Source organism: Sylvia atricapilla, chromosome W (assembly GCF_009819655.1).
Source record: "Sylvia atricapilla isolate bSylAtr1 chromosome W, bSylAtr1.pri, whole genome shotgun sequence".
In the NCBI taxonomy this organism is placed as follows: Eukaryota; Metazoa; Chordata; class Aves; order Passeriformes; family Sylviidae; genus Sylvia; species Sylvia atricapilla.
In genome coordinates, this window is record NC_089173.1 from 12,691,085 (window position 1) to 12,716,345 (window position 25,261).

Below are 25,261 nucleotides of genomic sequence, written 5' to 3' on the forward strand. Positions count from 1 at the left end.
ATGTCTTCTGTGACGAAAAAGGAGTGAAGGGAGGGCAAAATTGAGCTGTAATATGTAAGGGTTTTTTTTAATGTCAAAATGAAGATGTGTGACAATTTATTAGTGTTGAAGTTCCAGAATGTGGGGAGTGACTAAACTTAAATTTCTAAACACTGAGAAATACAAAGTTAAGATTCATATCCACACCCCAAACAAGTGTCATTGTTCCTCCTTAAACCCTTGTGCGTTCTTTTCTATAACATCTTGATATGTGGAAAATTTTGCACTTTTAAATACGAGGTATATATAGATTACAAATATGAAATTGCATTAACTGCAGCTTTGCTTATTACAAAGTATTAGCACACAAATAGAAAAGAGCATTTTTGAGAAGCTAATTTATGCAAAAGACTTCATTAACAATCTTAGTTTTTTAATGAACTTCAGGGGCAGTTTTTCTTCAAGCACTTGTTCATTTGTTGCAATAAATGTATGTGCAAACAGGAAATTTTGATGTCATGGTTATTTCAAAGTAATCATATAAGCAAACTGATATGGATTGTTTCCACTGTACTAACTATCTCTTATGGAAGTAGCAAATCAGAGTTTAGGTTTAAAAGTATTTTTGAATCTTGATGACTTGTCAGTTAATAGGAAATGACAGAAAAATGTATAAACCATACATCTGCTTTCCATAGTTTGAAAAGCAAAATAAATCATTACTGAGAAGATTTGGTTTTGATTTTATGGCAGGAACAGCCTCTCTGATCCTGGAAAGTTGACCTAAGTGTCAGCAAGCATCATCCCCTTTTCCATAGCTGCTTGTTTGAAGTTACCATATCAAGCCAGGTGAAACTAATATGAACACACTAATTGTGTCAAAATATAGCTGTACTTTCCATATTGAATGGGTCTAATAAATGTCAAAAATAATGTTGTGTTTTTGGTTTTTTTTTTTTTTTTTTTTTTTTTTTTTTTTTTTTTTTTTTTTTTTTTTAATGTTCAACCTCTCTTGAAGGCATTCTGGTGATGGCTGCATCTGCCTGAATCAGGGAGATCTATTTGACTTCAAGGCAGTGATTTTTGGATCATTCTAAAGATTAGAATTGCATAAATATTAGCTAAAGACTGTTGTACAAACTTGAAACCATCCATCAAGTTATGAACAAAAAGCAATGCTGAATTTGAATTAAATCTGTGCCTTGCCATTCTTTTTTTAAGGCATACATGAAGAAGGGAAATACAATATCTACTAGACATTTATAGAACTCTTTTCACTGTACATGGCAAAACCCTTTGAAAAGCTTCCCAGGTTAAAATAGAATATGGGAGGAGGTTTACAGACCTCATTTGTAGCTGAGTTTCTCTGGCTGGTTTTTAGCTGTATTATATTTTGTCAAGGATTGCTTGGTAAGCAACAAGCATCTTGATGGTCAGTGGATATTCACTAACAGCTGAAGATTCTAGAATATCTTCTTTGAGAAATCTTTTATAATAGCAATCAAATAAAACCAAGCATATGTTCTTCCTTCAGCAAGCAACTAGTAAGTCATGAACAGCATTGCATAGGTTTGGAAAAGCACTGAACAAGTGGTTGTTCATGTACATAGTTCTTCAATATGAACTGTTCTTACAGCTACTTTGTGATTCATCCTTCAGTTTCACTAATGTGGAGTTTATCAACATTGTGATTCCTTACAGTGGAACAAAGATTTGGTCGTGATGGCATTCTTTGTGGGGTTTGTTTATTTTAATAGTAGCAGCAGCTTTGAGAGTATACTGAAGTGATGTCTGAAGAACACTGATGCCTGTAGTCCATTTCAGGCATAACATATATGCTGATCACACACATTGCAAAAAACTGAGTTATTCTCTTGACAATGAAATTTTTTCAGAAAGTAGAGTAACAGGAAAGTAGGTACCAGCTCTTCACAAACTTATCAAACAAATTGAAAAACTTAAGTTGATCATACATGTTTTTGTAGATGCCTTCAAATGGTTTTGTGTTCTATTGTCTTTTAAATGTTTTGTAAAAATATCCTGTAAACTGAAAGCCTTTATTATGGGGTTTTATAACCTAATGTTTGTTGCCATGTGACTGGATTCTTATGGTGAACTGGGTATCCTAAGTATTTCTCTATTACTCTGTACAAATAGTACATTTATTATAAAATATGGAGCTATAAAAATGGAATTTAGTAAGATGTTTCTAGTGAAGACTGGGCTGCCCTGACTCAAAATAACGTAAGTAATAAAGTAAAATATTTTAAAAACCTTGACTGAAGTTTCACATTATATAATATCCCTGAAATTCTTCAGAAAGGATAGGGAGTCCTTTTCCATGTATATCAGAATTGTTCATACATGTGCAGTCATGCTCAGCTCCTGTGTACTGCATGAGTAAAACTCTTTTTAGATTTGGGTATTTGCAATCCTCAGCAGCTAAGGAAACTGGGCATGCAGCAGACTCATTCCAGGGAACAATATGACAAAAACACTTTATAGATAGATTATGGAGCTCTTTGCCATAATTTATTGTTCTCTTTTCTGCTATTCCCTTCTTTATTCAAGAAAGCTTTTCATATTCCCTAATAAAAGAAAAAGGGGGAAGCTTATACTGTCATCTGAAATATCTGTATCAGGAAAGAATACAATTTAAGCATTCATTGAAATTATATTGGAGAACATAGAATACTTAGAACTTTTGAAAAGGAAATAGTTATTTTTCCAAATATTTACAGTACTTGTATTTTTATTTTTCATCTATGTATAATTAACACTGTGGCAAATTGACTTATTTTTAAAGACTGAGTAGTGTTCTACCTCCAGAACGAAAGCAAGAATAGATATTCCTAGGAGGTATGAAAGTAGTAGCTTGTGATTGTTTACTTCTCATTTTGGTGAGTGGGTTTTTTGGGTTTTCTTACTTAAAATATATCACTTTTTCTCATACTGATATGTTCGTTGTGCACAGTATAAGGAAAATAAGAAGGAATTCTGTTCTAACAGTTCCTCAAAATGTTCACAATCTTAAAATTACATCATTAAACATTCAGGCATAGTTTTAAAACTGAATTTGAATTTGAATTGAATTAGAATTTGATTATGGAACTCTTGCCAAGATTGGTATACAATCCATAACTGATGTTTCCTTTTCTTATTTCCTTTTCAAGCAATCTGTCTTACTAATTATTCTGGTTTTAAATTTACTTTTCATTGTAGACTAGGAGATGCTTAAAGATATATTTGTAGAGAAATACTCCTGCTAGTGTAAGTACATCTAGCCCATCTAGCTTTTAAGCATCTGTTTGAATCATAATGCAACTTTTGTTTCTTTACTTGCAGCTGGTTTTTGCAGTATATTTGGCCAGATTTCCTATCGGCTTTATGTTCTTGTGTATTGTTCCCCTGATTTCGATGAAATTACCAACAGTGCATGGAGAATCCATTTTAAAATAACCCAGGATCTGGGGCCCACTATCAATTTCACCAGTAGAAATTGTCTTGAACATCTATGTGCCAATTTTCCTCTAGTCTGAGGCTGAATGTATGCTAACTCTCTTCAGACATCACATAGGCATGCAAAGAGTATTAATGTAGTGATACCACTGCTCAGGCATGGCTATGCAGCATCCAGATTAGACCTGGCTGGCATCCAGTCAGCTGCTGACGTGCACAGAGGAACTGATCTGTCCATGCTGTCTTATTTCTGCCTACCTTTAATCTAGTGCCCAGTCCACAGACTAATCATTTCAAAGCACCATGGTAAACCACACTGTGAAATGTTTTCTAGCATTTTTAAAAGCAATACTGTGAATTTTAGAACTTTGTCAGGTGGTGACTATCAAAGGATGGAAATTTAAAACAAATAAATGAGTGACTACAGCATGGGGGAAGCAGAAACAACTTTTACTATCCTCGAATAGCTTTTCCTACCTCAGTTTGAAACCCCCAATATTTTAAGTTAAATCCTTTTTAAAACACACTTAAATGGGATGACTTGATGAATATACCTGAGAATTATAGAAAAATAATGTTCTGATCATTAGTTTCATTGTAGAGATGTGTGAAACCAGTAATATATGAGACTGAGCATTTTATTTCTGGAAACTATTTTCTCTTATTCAGGCTCTTCTAATTCCAGTTAAAGTTGTTTAAAGTGGGGGAGGAACTAAACTTGGATTAGAAGATGGAATATTTGTCTAAAAATGGAAAGAAATTTTAGAAATTATGTTGGTGATATAGTTAATGTAATTAAAAAAGTGAATTATCATCCAGAAGATGATTTCTTGGAGAATTTGTGTGTGTGTGTATAGCAATTTGCAGGTGATTTTCTCTATTTCTTGGGAAGGAGAGAGAGGCACTTATGACAAAGGCATTTGTTCTGTTGTTGGAAAAAGATTAACAGATTAGTCCAATAATCTTGAAATCTATTCAGTAGGTTCTTTGATAAATAAAGACATCAAACAAACCCTCAAGAAATATTTTTGAATTAATTTGGTTTCCTTGTGTCACTTGTAAAATAGTTTGACTGTAAATTACTTTATACTGACTATATGGGCCTAATCATAGTTTCAAAATGTGCTGAGAATCATGTGATGATAGCTAAGTTTTTACCTCTGTGGAAAAGAAACCCAATGTGTTTCAGCTTGCTGTTTTTCTATATTAAATGAAAATATTCTACTATGCTTTCTAACAAAATTAAGCAAAAATTTGGGTTGCATTATAAAACTACTAATAAGAGGTAAGAAAAAAATCTGAATCAGAGATTGAAATGTCAGTGATTTTGTCTGTATTTAGGGATAAGATCCCACAGATTCTGCCACAGATTGTCACTAACTGCTGAAAATAGGAAGATTACTGTCTTGTGTACACTAAATAATTTGAATGAGAATAAACAGAACTGTTAATTACGCATAATGAATCCTTAAATTACATACACTGTTAGAAAACCTGCTGAATTCAGAGAATGAACCAAAATAAGACTAAATTTTATGGAAATAGAGTGACAATGTCTTTTTACAAAGGAAATTCACCAATTTGAATTTGTTTATATGCCTAACAATATATTTTATTGTAGGAGATGTGTATGCAATGTATTATGTTGATTTCTAGTTGCAGTGTGAACAATAAATGCAACTTCAGAAAGGGCTGTCAAATGCATCCAAGTATATCTCATTGTGCTAATATTTATTAGTGGATATACCTTAAGCAGTTCCTGAGAAAAGACTGTAGTGTTGAGCGTTTATTATCTTCAGGTTCACATTTGTTCTTCTTACTCTTCACTAATAGGTAGCATAGATCAGTCAGTGTTAAAGGAATTACCTCCTGATCTCCTGGCAGAAATTGAATCCACCATGCCACTTTGTGAACGTGTGAAAATGAACAAGCGCAAACGTAGCACAGTTAATGAGAAACCAAAATATGCTGAAATCAGTTCTGATGAAGACAATGACAGTGAAGAAGCTTTTGAATGTAAGTAGTACATATAAGCCTTAGTGGTTGTTGAAATTCTTATATGTGAAGTAAATTATGGAAAACTTTCACAGTAATTATATGCTTTGAGGGATTCTAGGTTCATTACATCCACTCAAGAAATCTGGTCATCTTTCTAAACAATTCGTTGAGGATATCTGGGTTAAAAATAAATTATAATATTTCTCACAGGATACTGTAAAACTGAATTCAGGTAAAACAAGACAAAATGATCAAGAGAATGAAAGATCTGTGACAAGTACATGGAATAGATTTGTAGCGTTACAAATATGTATTTCAGAATTCTTTTGGTCATCCAAAATTGAACTTTAAAAATCTGAAATAGTTATTGTTATAGAAGATAAATTTCTTTGAGTATCTCATGAAGAAAGGGTGTTTCATTAAATTATGAGAATTAAAAAATTATTAAATCTCATTCAATGAGTGATAACTGTGTTATTGAATAAATGTTTGTCAGAATTTAGAAGGAAATTGGATGTTTATATTCTGAGTAGTCTTTATGTATAAAATTAATAGCAATTCATTAAATATTATTAGCACTTACATGTTAGTCATTTTTATCTGCTTCTAAATAAACTTTTTAGAGCAATAACTGATTGTGAATAGCTATTCCCATGTTCGTTATTTGCCTTGCAGAACCAGCACAACTGTAACACATTCTATTTTGTTGCTCAGCATTGATAAACTGATCAGTTTAAATTTCTGCTGGAAAGCAATATTGGAAGTTACTTTTCTCATGGAGATCAGAATTTCTCCTACAGAGCATAAATTGATACTGATGATTCGTAAACTGTGGAGACAGATTTAATCTACCTCCACAAAATACTGCCTCATGGGGGAAAAGAATCAGTTGAAATGTGAAAAGTCTTTTCCCACAAACCCTCTACTTTTCTTCTCCAATATGCTCACTTCAGTTATCCCAGACAGCTCCTTGTTTTTTCAGTTGCAGTTAACTCTCAAATGTTTTATAACTGAGTGTTAGTAGCTCAGGCCTTGTGAACATGATTGTACTGCCTCCAGAAACAAGTCTGATCCATAAGCAGAACAGCTCAAAAACATGAACTAAGTTATTCCCTTTAACACTTGGGCCACTTCTGTGCAGAAGTTTTCAAAAGTGGAAGCCCTCTAGGGTGCAGTGCAGAGGATTAGTATCACCTCTCACTCAATATTGGTTTCATTAGTTCTGAGCCTGGGCTGACTATTGACAGTATCCTGGTATGTTTCCTATTCTTCTCAATAAACTGGGGTTGTGGAAAGAATTTGTCAATTCTGTTCCAGTTCTGTCTGAATGCTTGGAGCCATTTTGCTCAGAAACAACCCTCTATACAGTTATACCTCTCTAAACTTCAGGAGGCTTTGATAGAGACACAGAGATGTCAGGGCTGTTATATGCAAGTTCACATGAATAATAAACCCTTCAAGTCTAGAATTTAATGTTTTGGAGCCATTTTGATCTTCATACCAAAGTCTGCATTAGACATCTCTTTGCTTTCCTGTTATCTTCGATAATGGAGAGTTGGCTGATTTCATGGATGAAATTACCTCCTTTTTCCATATCCTTTTTCTATTACATCTTAGCACTCTTTTCCCTTCAGGACTATATTTGAAAACAAAGAAATATCCATTCTCCTCTACACGCATACTTTATTTCCACCAAGTTTCTGGTTTTGTATAGAACATTTATCCCAGTTTTTCAACATTCAGTTGTGCAAGGATTTTTGGTCCTGACTGAAAATTGATTTTAATAACCTTCTGTGGTATATACTTGCTGCCTGGCCCAGGACTGTGACTCCAACTTTCTCCTTTACACTGAATCTCCTGCAATATATATCAAGACAAAATTTTAGTTGTCTTGGCAAAACAGAATATCTTTAAGTAACTATGTTACCAAGTCTCATTGGAACTCACTGTGTTAGATAGGCAAAGTAATCACTGAATTGGAACGTGGACACCCAATAATAGTCAGAATTTAGACAACTTTAGTGTTCTATTATAAAAGGATGCAACTTATTTTGATTTGTTCTACTTTCCTGACTTTGTATAAAATAACAAATGCCCTGTAAATTTTTATTTTTAAATGTTTGCTCATCTTTCCCATTTTTAGGTACTTTTTTCATGTAGTTCAAAAGAAATTGTTAGAATAATGCCATAACAGATTTTTATATGATAGTTTTGGAGTGTTTGCTTGTTTTACAGAACATCTATATGATAGTGTTTAACTTGCAAATGTATAATTTTGAGCTATTAAAAGCAGAATTTTTGTCCTTATAATGAAAATGCATTTTATTTCTAGCTTCTCGTAAAAGACATAAAAAGGATAGAGATGAAGCTTGGGCGTATGAAGAACATGATAGAAGAAGTTCTGGTGACCATAGGAGAAGTGGTTATTGTCATGAAGGAAGGAGGACTTCTGGTAGTGGCCGTTATCGTAATCGCAGTCCCAATGACTCTGAGATGGATGATTATTCTCCTCTTCCTAGCCTCAGTGAGGGTAACTGATTGTTTAAAAAAAAAAATCTTCCATAATACTAGTGCATTTTTAAATTATATGTTAAACATTTTAAAGAAACATCTTTACATGCAATACTGAATATAAGCATAAAAAGTGTAAACAATCCTTTATTCTCTTAATTAGTAGCTAGAAAAATGAAGAAAAAAGAAAAACAAAAGAAGAGGAAAGCTTATGAACCTAAACTAACACCTGAAGGTAATTTAAAAATATTTATTTTCTATAGTTTGCATTTTCTGATTTGTATATAAAATAATTATATATACATTTCTTTTTCACCAGAAATGATGGATTCTTCTACTTTCAAAAGATTTGCTGCTTCAATAGAGAATATTTTGGAAAATTTAGAAGACATGGATTTTACAGCTTTTGGTAATATGGCAAAAATTTTCAAAATGCTTCCCCCAGTTAAAAACACAAGAAAGGAATTTGCATCTCTGTATTTTCAAACTTCCTTCTTTGTGATTTAATAGCCTGTGAAACACACTGCAGTATACTGCATTTATATGGCTTCTACCTTTAGTGGAGGCCTTTACCTTTCCAATTTAATTTGCTACTACAGGAAGAATATCCTCCTTCCTCCCTGCAGAATCCAAAAGACAAAAATCACAGTGAGACAAATAATAGTCCCTTGGAGTGGAAAGGATACCTCTTTGGGACATCATTAGGGTATCTTCTGTCAAACACATCTTTGTAAAGAATGCTAAAATAAGATGGCTGGATGCCAGACACCCACCAAAGCCTCTCTCTCACTCCCCTCTGCAGCTGGACAGGGGAGAGAAAATTTAACAAAGGGTTCATGGATTGAGATAAGGACCCAGAGAGATCACTCATCAAATACTGTCATGGGCAAAACAGGCTTAAATTAGAGGTATTAATTGAATTTATTGCTGACAAAATCAGAGCAGAATAATGAGAAGTAAAATAAGACCTTAAAAACACCTCCTCCCCACTTTCTCAGTTCTGCCTCCTCCCTCCCAGTGGCACAGGGAAAGAGGAATGGGGTTTATGGTCAGTTCATTGCCCATTGTTCCTGCCACTTCTCAGGGAGAGGAGTTGGAGTCCTTCCCCTGCTCCAGCGTGGGGTCCCTCCCATGGGAGACAGTTCTACATGAACTTCTCCAAGATGGGTCCTTCCCAAGGGCTACAGTTGTCCACAAACTGCTGCAACATGGATCACTCTTACATGAGGTTGGTTTCAGGCACAGCCTGCTCCACTGTGCGTCCCTCACATAGTCACAAGTCCTACCAGGAAACCTGCTCCAGTGTGGGCTCCTCTACCCACAGGTCCCTGCTAGGACCTTGCTCTAGCACAGGCATCTCACGGGGTCACAGCCCCCTCACAGGCATCCCCTGCTCCAGCATGGGCTCCTACACAGGCTGCAGGTGCATCTCTGCATCCCTGTGGCCTTCCCTGGGCTGCAAGGGCACAGCTGCCTCACCATGGTCTTCCACCATGGGCTGCAGAGGAATCTCGGCTCCAGCACCTGGAGCACCTCCTGCCCCTCCTTCTGCACTGACCTGGGTGTCTGCAGAGTTGTTCCTCTCACATATTCTCACCCCACTCTCCTCTGGCCTTAATTACATCTGCACAATAACTTTTTTTGTTCTTAACTACTTTATCCCCAAGGCATCATTGCCCTCTCTGATTGACCCAGCCTTGGCCACTGGCAAGTCCATCCTGGAGCTGGCTGGCATTGGCTCTGTTAGTCATGGGGGAAACTTCCAGCAGCTTCTCACAGAAGCCACCCCTGTAGTTCCCCTGCTACCAAAACCTAGACATACACACCAAATACACTGGTAATTTCTGAGGCACATAATTTTGCATCTGTTGTGGCCTTTGGCCCAACAGAGATTGATTATTCAATTCAGCAGCAGAGTGCTTATTCTCTTATGGATGGGGCACTGAATCACTATATGCTCCTTATCCATTTCAGTAGAAACTAAGCCAGTTTAGCATAAGTGTCTGATGAAGTAGTTCAGGTTGACCAACATGACTTTATTTTGAAATGGATAATAGATAATTCGTTAATTTTTTAGAACTAGAACAAAGGGAGCAACATAATAAGCAAGTCACTACAGCTATGGTGTCTACAACCTTGGATTAAAAATATTTTTAATCTATGACTTTCGGTCATATTTAACAAGTAGTCATTTTAACACTACCAAAAGTTGTCATCATCAGTCTTCATCAGATGGAAGTATGATATGCTAGCTATTTGGAAAATGAGTTCTTTTTCTTCAGTTGACTTTTTCATATTCACTGTAAAGTACTGGTTTCCTTGAAGTCTTATTAGAAATGTGATTGTTAATTTTTAATTAATTTATTTTAAGGTGATGATGATGAGATTCCACAAGAACTGCTACTGGGAAAGCATCAGCTTAGTGAGTTGGGTAGTGAATCTGCAAAAATCAAGGCAATGGGCATTATGAACAAGGTACATCTTCATAGTATTTAACTCTTTTTGAACATTTAATTTTGTTAAACATACAAAAACTTGTGCCCCCTCTAATATTCCACTCTCTTCAGGTGTATCTGTGACAAATGCTATGAACAGTTGTGCTTCTGCTGAAGTGCTTAAAAAGTTGCCACATCTTAACTGTTACTGTCTCTGAAGCCAAGACATTATTGTTAAATGGTCCTCTGTGTTAGGGCTGATTCAGAGCACTATATGCCAATAGGTAACACATGCTTGAGCAGTAAAATCTAATAATTAATCTACTTTCACAAAAGCACATAATTTGCTCCTTACAGCTACTGTTGAGCAACCACAGTAAAACAGAACCTGCTGGCAAAGTCAAAAAATCCACCCTTGCTGATATGTGCCATTAGTGCAATGTAAATATCTGATGTCCATCCAGTGTCACACTGAGTTGCTTACTACTTTCCTCTCTCCTAAGAGTCCTTTCAAACCTAAAAGATTTAATGCTCAGGCTGATAATATGATTAATTTTTTGTAGACTACATATTGTGATTTCTTTGCCATACTCTTCCCAACTTCTGTTCAAGGGAACTTTCTGTTGGTACAAACTGTTGGTGTCACACCTTTAGAAACAGTATTCTTGCTTTCCTTATCATCCTAGAACTATTGGCTTTGGGCAGTCTTGTATTAAATTCTTACTCTACCTCTTCATGACCGTTTATTATGTTTATGAAGTGTCTGTGAAGCAACTTATACAAGTCACTCTGAAGGGTTTTCTTTAGTCTGAGATTTACATGTTCTTCATGGCTCTTTCTTTGTTCTCTCTACCTTCCTTTGCAGCATGGTATTTGCCTGAGTGTTTCTGTTTCTTGATAGTTCTCACCCTTAACCTCTGTTACCTGTTTTTTTCACATACATACTTACATGTATGCATAAAATCAGAATTTTGTTGCTTCTAAAGGTGAGCACCAATAGTATCTGGATGAATGAAACTGATTCTCCTGGAGTTTAGCATATTCTACAGATTATTTAATCACAGTTCTGTAGAACATCAGCAAGTGAATTTGAGTTACTTTTTTCAACATGCTAGGTTTTTTTTAAATAACACAGTTATTGAGAATACATTTCCTTTTTATTAGAACTCAAGTATCAGGGAATTTTATTTCTGCTTGTCCATAGAACTTGGATTTTGTCTTAATAAAGACCTATATAGTCAGCTAGAATTTGGGATTGATACTTGGATTTGGTAAGTTTCTGATTCTAGAAACAAATGCAAAAGCATATAACTATACAACATTAATTGCAGTTATGCAATTTTAAGTACATTTCTATGTATTTTTCTGTTTGAAAATGAAGTTTGCAGTCTTAAAACAAATTTTCACTAGTTTAATTCTATTATCAGTATTCTAAATCATGCTGTGTCAGAAACCTGACAAATCAAGATCCAATACATAGACTGGACTTTTTTTCTGCAATTTAGAAGCCTTTATGTTCCTACAGTTGTTTGATGTGTTTTGTTTCTTGTTTTAGCTCTCAACAGATAAAACAGTAAAAGTCTTGAATATTTTGGAGAAGAATATTCAAGATGGATCAAAGCTTTCCACATTACTTAACCATGTGAGTTTTCAAATTAAGTCTTTTCATACCATTGTGTAGAATAGGGTTTTCTTCACTTGAGTCCCATATAGTGATATTTCCAAATACTGCATATGTCTTTGAAAGGAATTCCTGTTTTAATATGTATATGCTTAAAAGATTGCCAAATGTTAAGATTTGAAGTAAAATTCTATTGTTTATATTATTTGAGTATGTTTTACTATAGTAAATATGTATTCAGAGCAATTAAGTAATCTTTGGACCTAATTTTAAATATTATAGTTTCATCCTGAAATATTCATGGTAACTGGTGTAACTTGCACTATTGGGCATTTTTTTTTCTACTTTTCAAACATGTCCATAAAACATTCCTTCCACAGTGGAAGAAATAGAACAGCCTGTGCTTTTATACAGGCAAGAAAGATTATTTTTCTGTGTACCAGAGAAGTTATTAAAAATTTCACTTTTTTTTGCTATTAATAATATTATTACAATATTTCAGTACTGCTGTATGGTCATAATTAACCTCATGTATGTTTTATAACTTGTGCAAACACAGAAATACAGAGATTCCATACCCTGTGCTAAATCTAAATCACAGAATCACAGAATATGCTGAGTTGGAAGGGACCCCCAAGGAAAATTGAGTCCTTATATGGTCATATTTGATAAGACATGTTTTAAACCCATTGATATAGATGAGTTGGTCTCTGGAGAAAGTTGTATTCTCATGATTTTTGTGTGACTTAACAGTCTTTTTGTGTAAGAATTCTCTCTAGTGGCAAAAATTAGACTGATCGAGGCAGCAACTGGTATGTATAGGCCACTGAAGAAAACACTAGATGAATGAATTTAGATTTTGATTAAGGTACATCATTCTTAAGTAGAGAATGTGACAGTCTTCCTTCATAGTGCTTCCCAGTGATACACAGAAAACTTCTTTGTGTTTTAGCAGAAGAACACAGTGAGATATTGAAGACCTGTAACTTAGGGTTATAAACCTTTTGCTAGTAAAACAAACATTTGTTGATTTTTAAACCAAACTATTTTTGTATCATAAAGGTAATACTGAATTTTGTATGTATGTGTACGTAAGTATATTAAAATAATGTTATCTTTTACCTGGTAAGGAAAAAAAATTAACTTCTTGTTCACACTATCTTGTTTTCTATCACCTGTTACAGAACAATGACACTGAAGATGAGGAGAGATTATGGAGAGATCTTATTATGGAGAGAGTGACAAAATCTGCTGATGCATGTCTTACTGCTATCAATATTATGACATCACCAAATATGCCTAAAGCTGTATATATTGAAGACGTAATAGAAAGAGTTATTCAATACACAAAATTTCATTTGCAGAACACTCTCTATCCTCAGTATGATCCTGTGTATAGAGTGGATCCTCATGGTGGTTAGTATGCTAAATTTTTTGCATTTTGTTGTCATATGCATATCTTGAGGTACTGGTATTCAAGAACGGTTTTAAGAATCTTGGATCCAGAATTCAAAGCATTTATGAAAATATTAAATACTTGCTTTCCAGCTGATTTTACTAAATAGTTTTTCTTTTGTAAGAAATTTCATTTACAAAGCTGTAGTCATGAACTTGTTTTGGAGACATTTTTTGAGGAAGATGAACTTTCTAATATCTGATGTGAAATGCTGAAAAAATTAAAGATTTTTTTTATTTTCTAGGTGGTATTTTAAGTTCAAAAGCAAAACGTGCTAAGTGTTCCACCCACAAGCAAAGAGTTATAGTGATGTTATATAACAAAATTTGTGACATTGTCAGCAGTTTGTCAGAGTTGCTAGAGATACAGCTTCTCACTGATACAACTATTCTTCAAGTAAGTTTTATCAGAAAAATTTTTGTCAGAGAATTTTTTCTTTTTCCAGAGACTGTAAAGTGTAATTTTCTCAATGACATGAAATATGAAACCAGTACGAACTTCTGAATTAACAGCAGTGACTAGTCTGTTCTGTAGTAATGTTCACATCTTAAATGTCTTTTATTTACACTTAAGAAAAGTTGAATCTGATTGTATTAAAATATCCTTTAATAACTTTATTTGTAAACCATATGAATACATGTTGTTGAATGCCTTATCTGATGAATGAATAATCTACTCGTGAAAATGCATAAATATCAGTTTAATAGTTGAATATACTAACAATAATTTCTTTCTGTTGATAGATATCATCTATGGGAATAACACCTTTCTTTGTAGAAAATGTCAGTGAACTACAGCTATGTGCCATCAAATTAGTGACTGCAGTAAGTAATTTTTAATTTGCAGTAGTTTAATTTTCTTCTGAGAGCTATTAGGGCATTTACATAGGCTGTATTTTTGCTGGTAGAGAATTGGAGCTTAGAAGTAATTTTATTCTTACATGTTTTTACAGTTTGGTATCATAATCTAAGAACAATATTAAAGCTACTTGAGCTCATCCCATTTGCAGAGTACTCTATAGGAAGAAATAGCCTACTTAAGCCAAGGAATTTACCTAACTTTGGTTATGCTATTTAAAGTGTAAACACAAATCACTTTCTCTTACCTGTTCTTTCTTGTCTTACAATATCTTAACAATGTGGTTTTCCTTATCGCCTTTGTTAAGATTTGAGTTTATGCAAATGGTATAAGCCATAGAACTAGTAGTATAGTGCTATATAACTATATAATAGAACAAGTCCTTTTCCTCAGAAGAGGTGGCTGTGTGAAAAATTCATGGGGTAGATAAAATATTTTTTCAGGAAAACTGCAGTCCAACACAGATGTGTTTGTTCAAAGTGAATCTTTTCATCTTTGTAAGGATTATATACTCCAGTATTTATAAAAATAATTCTGCCTGAAGAAAAGGAGAGACAAACTACAATCCTGATCCCATAAACTGAATTAATATTTCATGCCAGGAAAAAAACTTTTCTCAAATGTGCTCTAAAACTATACATGTGTTCACGTTTAATGTATGTTACCATAGACTTTTGCTCCATACTGGAATCTGATAGCTTAGCCTTACACTGTTTGACTTTCAGTGTATTGTACTATTGGCAGAAAAAATTAAAACACGTGGTATTTTTAAGAGCTATTACACATTTATGCTATTTGAAGATTTAAAAAAAGCTATATTTGAAAAAGGGTTTATGTATTTTATAAAGAAATGCTTGCTTTGAAAAAACAAAGCAATGCATTTAAAACAAGGTATGCATTAAAAACAATTTATTTAAATGTCATGTAAAGAGTATGTTTCTATATATAATTTTAAAAATCTATTTAAAAAGTTATATTTTATGTAACAATAGTTTTTTAACAGTTCTGTTACTGTTAAATAGGTGTTCTCCAGGTATGAAAAGCATAGACAGTTAATACTAGAAGAAATTTTCACTTCCCTCGCAAGACTACCAACCAGCAAGAGGAGTTTGAGAAATTTCAGGTAAATTCTGACATAGATTGATAATTTGTAGACAGCAACATTTACAGTTTTTTAGATGTAGGATTTTAGGTTTCAGTATTAACTTGTTCTTTAAAAATCTGTTACTCCATGAGCAATGTTTTGTTAGAGGTTGATATTTCAAAACCTCTACAATGAGAGCAGAATTGCCTGACAAATGAATTTTGTAATAATCACTTTCTTATGCCATCATATTTATGCCTGCTTCCAAAATGTCTTAGTTTGAAAGACAGGTGTCTGCCAAGGAAGGTGAGAACCTCCCTTGGAATGGAGAATATGGCCCCCTTCCCTCCAAATTATTATAACTTTGAAATTGAGGGGCTTTCAGGCAAAGATATAGGAAAAGGAATAACAGTTCTTTACTAGTATGTATGCGTATAACAAGGCAAACAAACACCAGTGGCAGCAAAAACAAACAAGAACAGAAAGCCCAATAAACAGTCCCTTCCCTGCTGTTTAAGCCATTTCCCCTTTGGTGTAGTTATGGTCACAGCCGCCAGGGGCGCTGGCAGGCTCCGGGTGGGCAGGGCAGCTGTGATGATTCCCCCGCGGCTGCAGGGGGCGCTCCAGCACGAGCTTGGAGACCACGGCGTTAATGGTGGCTTGACCGAGATGGGAAGGGATGGGAAAGGGGCTTGCTTTACAAACCCCTTGGGGCAGTCAATCCCGGTGCCCCAGCAAGATTCTCAGAAGTAGCAACTTGGAACGGCAGGAACGAGCAAAATCCTGGGGTGGTAGATGAGTTGTATCAGAAACTCCGTAGCTGTAGCTGGGAACGCGGGACATCTCGGCAGGCGGGGATGCAGGGCTACAATGTAGCAAAAAACCCGGAGCAGTGCCGAAGAAACGGCAAGGGGCTGGGCAGCAACAGCCTGGCTCCGGAACACAGCAGGCTCCCTGGGAAGGGAAACGGGCTCGGCGATCCCGGGTTTTCCCCTGAGGTACCCGAGCAGATGGTGAGGGGTCCTTTGTTTGGTGAAATAGGATGTTAATGAGGTCCCAGTGCAATGGCCACTCTTAGGAGCAGAGAGCTCCACTCGCGGTAGAAGAAAGGGAGCAGGAAACGGAACCCCGCAGTGGTGAATGAATTCTCCTCACAACGACCACAGCCTCTCTCCCCGCGAAATGCCGCGGGCACAAGAGAGAGAGAAGCTGCACCCAACCCCTTTCCCCCAGCCCAATTCTAGCGGTATCTCTGCCCTTCCCAGAGAAACCCCCTGTAAAAAGAGAGAGTAGCCAGCTGCACCCACTCCCCTGATCTGTGGCCACTTCTTTTGTTTCTCTTAAGTACACGGTCATTATTGTCTCCTAGCAACACAAGGGGGGGGATTCTTTTCGAGAAAGAAACAAAAGAAAGAATCTTAAACCCCAACACAAAATAATTGCAATATCTTATCTGTCTCACTAACTATGTAAATGACTGTTATGCTATTATGAATTCAAAGGTTTTTTTCTTGGACAATTCTTTGGTTCTGTTTATATGGATTTTATATAATGTCATTGCTAAAGCTTAACAGGAAAATTCGGCTGAATTTCTTTGAGAATATGCTCAGAGCACTCTTTCCATGAAAACAATCTAATACTCCTTTGAATGAGTCTCATTTAGAAACTACTCAGTTCGCTTTAACTGTCTTTCAAGTGCTCCAGATGGATTTCAGTACATCTTCTGAATAAAAGTATAGTTTCAGGTTAATTTAGAGAAAGAATATGACCTGGACTGGATTTTAGTTAAAATTGAGGTTGGACACTGCAAATTATTCTAAAACATTTGTTTTTAGTGTTGATTTTGATCCTTGCTTCCATACATCTTTTCCCTGGAGACAGACAAGTTGTCAATGAAATAGGTTGCCTGATCCAGTGTGGATGAACAGGAAATATCCAGGAAAAGAAATTCATTGAAACCTTGAAGTTGAATTCAGCAATTCTAGTGTTAACATGAGTGCTTATTCCTAGTATTTCATATTGTTTTGTTTATAGACATCAGAGAGATCTAGTAAATAGGAAGGTGTTAGGGAGAATGATGTCAGAGATTGTCACCTTTTCATATTGTTAAAGGCAGCATTAAGTGGTGCTGATGTACATGTGGGTAGTAAACACACTATTCATCAGGTTAAATCACTTGGAAGGGGAGAAATGTGAGGTGGAGTGTATTCATGCTGGTCATACCAATTTAAAAGACACTCTTGCATGTTGAAGTTTATAGTCTGCTGTACTACCTGAGATTACCATAGATGTAACTCTTGTAGAAGTCAGTCCAGGTCGTGGTCACTAATTTCTCATTTAAAATTCCTGCACATTTCAGATACATTAAATAATATATAAGTAATAAATTATTATTAAAAGCTTGGTCAATTTTTTTTAATGTTGTGTTGGAAATTGATATGACATTATACAGAATAAGCCTATTAGTAAGTGCCTTTGCATGGATGTTTTATTTATTAAATATTTCTGAAGATTTTTCTGCTGCCCAACTTCACAGACACTCTGATGTCCCATCTGTAAGCTGTTTCAGTTCATCTCTCCAGCCTGAGAATAATGCTTACCATTTTTGCTAGACCAAATCTTTCACTGCATAAGAGAGAAGCAAATTACAAGATAAATGTGTATAACACATATTCCTAGCTTTGATTATTATTTTAGAAAGATGTTATTTAGCACAAAAATTCTGGGGTTTTGTTTTGTTTAGTTTTAGTGCTAATGCTGTCTTATTAACAGATTAAACAGCAGTGACACTGATGGAGAGCCTATGTATATTCAGATGGTAACAGCACTAGTTCTGCAGCTCATTCAGTGTGTGGTGCATTTGCCATCAACAGAAAAAGATTCTAATTCAGAGGAGGAATCAAACAAAAAAGTAAGTTTTTTTTAAAGAGCCATATTTTTTTTCTACAGGAATGACTTTGTAGATATAATATTTTATGATGGTGCTCTATTAATAAAGCCTTTTAATTTTATGTCAGCAGTAATTATTTGATGAATGAGAGATGTTGGTCTGGAAATTATATTTCTGTGCATGCTAAAATATTAGAAAAATACATCTTGTTATTTTTAGGTGGATCAAGATGTGCTTATGACTAACTCGTATGAAACAGCTATGAGAACAGCACAAAACTTCCTTTCTATTTTCCTTAAGAAGTAAGTACTGTTGCATTCTTTAGTGTATTGATGAAACCAACTCCAAATAAAATGTCACATCTTAAGATAAACCAAACCACTTTGCAATCCTAAATGACTACTAATAAAGTTACTTATAACAATATATTTTATAGATCTCTGAGAGAGCTACCTGTCTGGAAAAAAAAATTTTTATGGAACAGACAGTCAGCAGAGAGTTTAAGAACACATTTAAGAATGTCTGATAATTTATGTAGGATCCTTTTATCAAGGATCTTTTACTCATCTGAAACATGGAAGAAAAGGCTGAGTAAAATATTTAAGTGATGAAACCAGATTATTTCAGTCATCAAAATGACCAAAATATAAAAACCCTAAAATTATTTTCATTTAGATAAAGTTAGGAATGTCAATAGCTCAGCAGGGAAAAAACCTCATACCTGAATAACCAAAGGATTTGTAAGAAAAAGTCCTGAGATTTTTATTATGTTAATTTCTGTTGTTAAGCCAAAACGATGTTTATGAGCTATCTAGCCATTTCTCTGCATACTTTTGGTATAATTAAAGTTAGGGATGCCACATATAGGTGAAACACTATCACGTATGTTATCTTTTGATTTTTACATTCTGATGTTCCTTTCTGGAACATAATACTGAGATGCCTTATCACTGTGAGATAAGTCAGACCATGTTTAAGGACAAAACACCTAAATACCCCACTGTAGCTTGGGCTTTAGAATTTTACCTACTTCGTTTATCCAAGTTAATGCAGACTTTAACTCAAAACAATAAATAAAAAACCTTAGGAACAAAATGCTACTACGCTGAATTAACTGCTTTACTTGCAGTGCAACTTGGAGTGATAACTGTTTAAACTATTTGTCTGTAAATGGAAAAAAACAATTTTTCTGCTAATATTTTGGATTTTTTTTTTTTTTTAGAATTGCATAAAACTGGTTTTCTGTCTAAAAATGGGATTAGTTCTCTTTGCATCAGAAGAAAAGCTTAAATGGCTCTTAAATTCACTTACAAACATGCATTTTGATTTAAACAGATGTGGCAGTAAACAAGGGGAAGAAGATTACAGACCACTGTTTGAGAACTTTATTCAAGATCTTCTTTCCACAGTCAATAAACCAGAATGGCCAGCTGCAGAGTTGCTACTTAGCTTATTAGGAAGGCTATTGGTAAGGGATACTTGTTCTTAACTATTATATTAATTTATTTCTTATTACAATGAAACTTGTTTATTTCAGCTGAAACTATTACAGGAGTGTATTCTGATTGTTGACATGCATGCAGCATGTAAGGATATTCTTACATGTATCACTATTACATAATGCATAGAAAATAAAATTTAGGTCAGAAGATCATTGATATGGAACTTAGTAAAGGTTATATGTATACAGTTTCTCATTAATGTCCTCTTCTAATACTCCATGACATTTTCCACATTAAAAAATGCCATTCTATAGCATCTAATAAGTTTAGATATTCATAGAATCATAGAATATGCTGAGCTAGAAGGGACCCACAAGGATTATTGAGTCCAACTCCTGGCCCTGCACAGAACACCTCAACAGTCTCACCCTCTGCCTGAGAATGTTGTCCAAGCACTCCTTGAGCTCTGGTAGCCTTGGGGCTGTGGCCACTGCCCTGGGGAGCCTGTTCAGTTCCTGACCACCCTCTGGGGCTAGAACCTTTTCCTGATATCCAACCTAACCCTCCCTGACACAGCTTCAGCCATTCCCTCAGGTCCTGTCACTGGTCACCAGAGAAGAGATCAGTGTCTGCCCATCCACTGCCCCTCACAAGGAAGTTGTAGACCACAATGAGGTCTGACCTCAGTCTCCTCTTCTCCAGGCTGAACAAACCAAATGCCCTCAGCCACTCCTTGTATGGCTTCCCCTCTAAACCCTTCACCATCTTCATAACCCTCCTTTGGATGCTATCCAATAGTTTCATTCATATTCATTGGGAATAAAGTCAGACTAATACCTGTAATTATTCATAGAATCATAGAATGGTTTGGGTTGGAAGGGACTTTAAAGCTCATCTCATTCCACGCCCCTGCAGTGGACAGGCAGGGACAACTTTCACTAGACCAGGTTGCTACAAGTCCTGTCCAACTTGGCCTTGAACACTTCCAGGGATGGGGCAGCCACAGCTTCTCTGGGCAATCTGTGCCAGGGCTTCACCACCTCACAGAGAAAAATGTTTTAACAATGTCCCATCTAACCCTGCCCTCTGCTAGTGGGAAGCCATTCCCCCTTTTCCTATCACTCCATCCCCTTGTAAATAATCCCTCTCCAGCTTTCTTATAGGCCCCCTTCAGGTACTGGAAGGTGCTCTAAGGTCTTATGGACACTCAGGTTCCTCAGATGGTCATGAGCCTGATCTTCACTTAGAGTGGGAGGGACTTTGCTCTCCCAGTCCCATACTCCTCTGGACTATTCCTTTAGCACAGAACCTGAAAACAATTAAGTATTTTGGTTTTTACAAGTTTGATCTTAAAGTAAGTGGTACATTTACTTACAGATTGTGACATTTTACAGAATGTGAATATTTTCATAGTAACATTTTTGAGAGTTGTTCTTCAGTATTACAATGCAATTAATACAGTAATTTGGGCTTTTTATTTGGAAAATATTTTATGGTCATATTCCTGGTAAAATTAGCTTTCTTTGCACTTGTGTGTATAACAAGGAAGATGTATTATGGTGCTATGATATTACAAAGGATATCTGCTCTACTAGATGTCTGGTTTATTCTAGTTTTTTTAAAATATATATTTTTATAACAGGCATATTTGTAAAGCAAAACACTCAGTAAAGGGAAAAAACATTCTAAAGTAAGGACTATATCTGTGATGTAATAGTAAATTACATAACTTTAGGCAGTATGGAAATTAGGTGAACTTTTTAATAAGGCAAAAATGTCCTGTAAGAAGAATCTCAGTTGCAGAAATAAATAATTTTTTCTGCTTTTCTTAGGTTCATCAGTTTAGTAACAAATCTACAGAAATGGCATTAAGAGTTGCATCGCTTGACTATCTTGGAACTGTAGCTGCAAGACTCAGGAAAGATGCAGTCACTAGCAAAATGGATCAAGGTTCTATAGCTAGAATACTCAAACAGGTGTGTGAAAGATCCCATGCCAGTTGGATTGACATGTATCTATTTAAAAGCCTAAACATTTTAAAGATGTGTGAAAAACTGGTAATGAGTTTTCAATGTTGTTCAGATTTTTGAATCAAATATACTCAATTTATAAGTATCACATTTGTTAATTTATGTCTTTCTGACACCATCTTCCTAGTGACCATTTTAAGTGGTTAATTAAAATGGTAAAACAAATTTTCTGGTGAGGATATAGATGAAATAATGGAGTGACAGTTGGATTATATCTTAAGAGGCCTTAAAATATATATGTGTGTGTATGCATGTATGTGCATTTGCTATTGCAAAATGGTAATTGATCTATGGCACTCATATAGAGACTTTTGAGAGTTAAACTGTTACGCCTAAAAGGTTAGTTTTTATGTGATGGAACTGGTATTGATTGTATGTTTAGGCGGGGTTGTTATTTTTGTGATTTTTTTTTACTGGAGTTGCATATATCTTTCATTAGAGAATACATATTTGCATTTCTGCTAATGCTCCTTATCAAAATGTCTCCAAATCTGCAAGATTGGCAGTAATTAACAAAGCAGTGTGTGCATTTGGGTTCTCTATAGTACATTAAGAAAATCTTGGGCCTTATGGGTCTTTTTAAAAATGTGAACTTTTACATTTCTTATGGATGCAATACTTTTCTTTCTGAACTACTAATTGTTCTCAGCATGACGAGATCTAAAGTTGAGTAGTCATATCAAGTTGGTTTCCCTGAAAAGACTCCAGATCTACTGTATGTATTTTATGATGACTATTACAGACTTATTTTGAAGGTAAAACTCGTGCAATTTACAGGCATTCAGATAAAGAATCAAAATTCATTTACTCCTTCATGAGGCTGATACTTCTCATAACTTTTGTCAATTGGAATATTTTACTATGCATAGTGGAAAATCTTTATGTTCATGACTGTTGTGGTTTTATATTTGCTAAATTTTGTTTATTAACTGGGAGATAGGATTTTGGGAGAAAAAGGTGAAACAGGTACAACTTAAAAGTAAAAACAGATAGATTTTATTAATATACACTAAAGAAAAAAGAGAGAGACAAAAAATGAGACATTCAAACACTTTCTCCCCCTCAAATTGTTTACATTTTCATTTAACACAGAGAGAGAACTATGATTTTCAGTTAGTTGCTGTTATTTAAACATGATTTTACTTTGGGAGAGGAACTTCTTTTGAGTTATGGAGAACACGCCACAAGAAAAGGTCTGGTGGCTTTCAAGGCCACAGATCTGCAACTGCTCGGAATTTCTGCAGATTCTGTGCAGTCTCACCCATATAACAGTTTTCCAAGCTGTTTATGGGTTTCTGCATGTTTGGGGTATTGTTTTAAGAATGCTTTTTTAGTACAAAACAAGGATTTTCTTTTATCTCTAAAATTGCCTCTATCTCAAAAGAAATAGAGACCTCCTTGTTCTTTCCCAGGAGCCAGGGACATATTCTATTCAACATTCTCAATCAAAACCCTTGTATATCAATACACACAACCCTTTGGCTAGAACTTGCATTCCCCCAAGCAGCATTAGGATATTACAAAAACAGTCCATTTCCCCATAATTCACATCTAGAGAAGTCCGGTCAAAAATGTCCACTTCCTCCATCCCATCTTCCAATAGTCTTCCTCAGTTCTTTCACTGACTTTGTCTCAATGCTGTCTCTCTACATTTCAAATCACTCTGTTTTCCATGGAGGAGGGAAAAGGCTTAATGTCTTTGCCCAGAGTCTTTTTTTCTCCTCTTCAGTTCACTCCCGGAACTTCAAGGCCACAGGTGATGGTGGGGGGAGGAAGGGGGAGAGAGAGAGAGAGCGCATGCTCAGGAACGTTGATGGACGAAACCTCCTCCACCCCTGGTCAGCTCTAAAGCGACTCAAACCTGGATCAGCTCCCTGGAGCTCCGGAGAAAAGTTCTTAAATGTCTCTCCTCCTTCGGACCAGCAGCTCTGGCAACCAAGGCCCAGAGCACGGCCACCGTGGTCCTGGCGCAGGGCCAGACTGCTGGTCTGCAGTCCTCATCCTCCTGTCCCCATCGAAGGAGCCAGGAGGGGACAGAGGGGACACGGCCAGCCCTGGCCGCTGTCCCACAGGCAGACACACACACACACACACCCAAGGCCTAGCCAGGCCTGGCCCCAGGGGGCCCAGCCCGAACTTTTGACTTACAAAGTAATGTTAGCTTCTTGCCAGGAAAAAAAAAAAAAAAAAAAAGAGCCGAGTCACCTAAAACTTGTAATTCAAAACTGCGTTTCCAAAAGTGTAAAAAACACTCCTATTTGTCAGCCAAGCTGTCAATCAATTTATACTAAAATTTCCTTAGGAAAAAACCCCCTTTGACATTCATGCTAAAACACACAATGGCTTATTATAATTTATACTTCTATGTGCTAAGGGGTTGTAATTCTTCATTTGCAGTGATTTTGACAATTGTACATTAGACTTCATAGGGAAATATTTTCTTAGAATCTTTTTCCTTATCTCCAGAAGTTATATAATAGTCTTGAAAGATATTCTAAAAAGATACATACCTGAGTGGTGACGTGAAGTTTTCTATTTGTTTTGAGTTTTTTACAGGATCAGACAGTAACTAGGCATTGGCATCCGCAGAAAATAAAATAGCTGTGGGCAATTGAGTGCTAAAAAGCTTTTTTCAGTTACTCAGGAAGCTTAACATAGATGATGGCATTGTGAAACATGTATGCTATAAAGTACAATCACTCAGGGTAGACTGTGTTGTTTATAAATCATTTGTAACAAAAGAACAAATAACTACATGAAAATGTGTACATGACACCTAAGCTTCACTTTGTTGCTCAAATGGCAAAAAAATAAGATCATAGACATATTCAGCTTTAGTCATTAGAAATATCTTAAATTATTCTTTTCATTCAGAAATGAACTTATATCTCTACAGATTTTTCTTTCCTGTTTAATTGAATACTTACACTGTTGGATATTTACTTCTACCCTCTGATATCATTACCAGGATAATCTCCAATGATTGATGAATGCTTATAACTCTGTATATTGTGGTTTGGACTCATGAACTGTATTATTAGATTTAGGAGAAAATTTATTCTGTTTTGACATTTTTAAACAGATTTTTTTCGTAGAAATCTGTCAGATTGCCAAGCTGGTTTGAACATTTGTGCATGCTTTTCATTACCTTACCTCTTGATATGCTGATCTTCTGGACTTGTAATTCTACCTTTTTCCACTTGCTGTTGTTTGCAAGCTATATTGTGTGCTGCATTTGTGACAAGATTCTCAATCTATGCTGTTCATACAGAAGTTGATGGTTATAAGTTACAGGTTTTATTGCTGAAGAAGAAAAATGTTTTGTAGCTGAAGAAGTTTAAGCCAGAAATTATTCTTCTACTTTTATTATCAGTATTAACTATGATTTGTTGTGGGCTTCACAGTTTCTTTTTGTTTGTTCTAGGTTTTTACTTTTTAAAATAGTTAGGCAGTTAAGGTTCATCAAGCAAATTTTTCAGCCTTTTTATCCACAGAATT

At 35.4% G+C, this 25,261-nt stretch overlaps 1 protein-coding gene across 1 annotated transcript in view; it reads left to right on the forward strand.

Moving 5' to 3' along the window:
- The window catches only part of LOC136373303 (nipped-B-like protein), a 182,364-nt gene that overhangs the window by 128,456 nt on the left and 28,647 nt on the right, over positions 1 to 25,261 (forward strand). Inside the window, 14 exon segments of the mRNA XM_066338198.1 lie at positions 5,272 to 5,454; positions 7,769 to 7,966; positions 8,111 to 8,182; positions 8,267 to 8,356; positions 10,319 to 10,422; positions 11,938 to 12,024; positions 13,188 to 13,419; positions 13,704 to 13,855; positions 14,203 to 14,283; positions 15,340 to 15,440; positions 18,174 to 18,312; positions 18,511 to 18,593; positions 19,627 to 19,759; positions 21,566 to 21,709. Of these exon segments, the coding sequence (XP_066194295.1) occupies positions 5,272 to 5,454; positions 7,769 to 7,966; positions 8,111 to 8,182; positions 8,267 to 8,356; positions 10,319 to 10,422; positions 11,938 to 12,024; positions 13,188 to 13,419; positions 13,704 to 13,855; positions 14,203 to 14,283; positions 15,340 to 15,440; positions 18,174 to 18,312; positions 18,511 to 18,593; positions 19,627 to 19,759; positions 21,566 to 21,709 (1,799 nt within the window).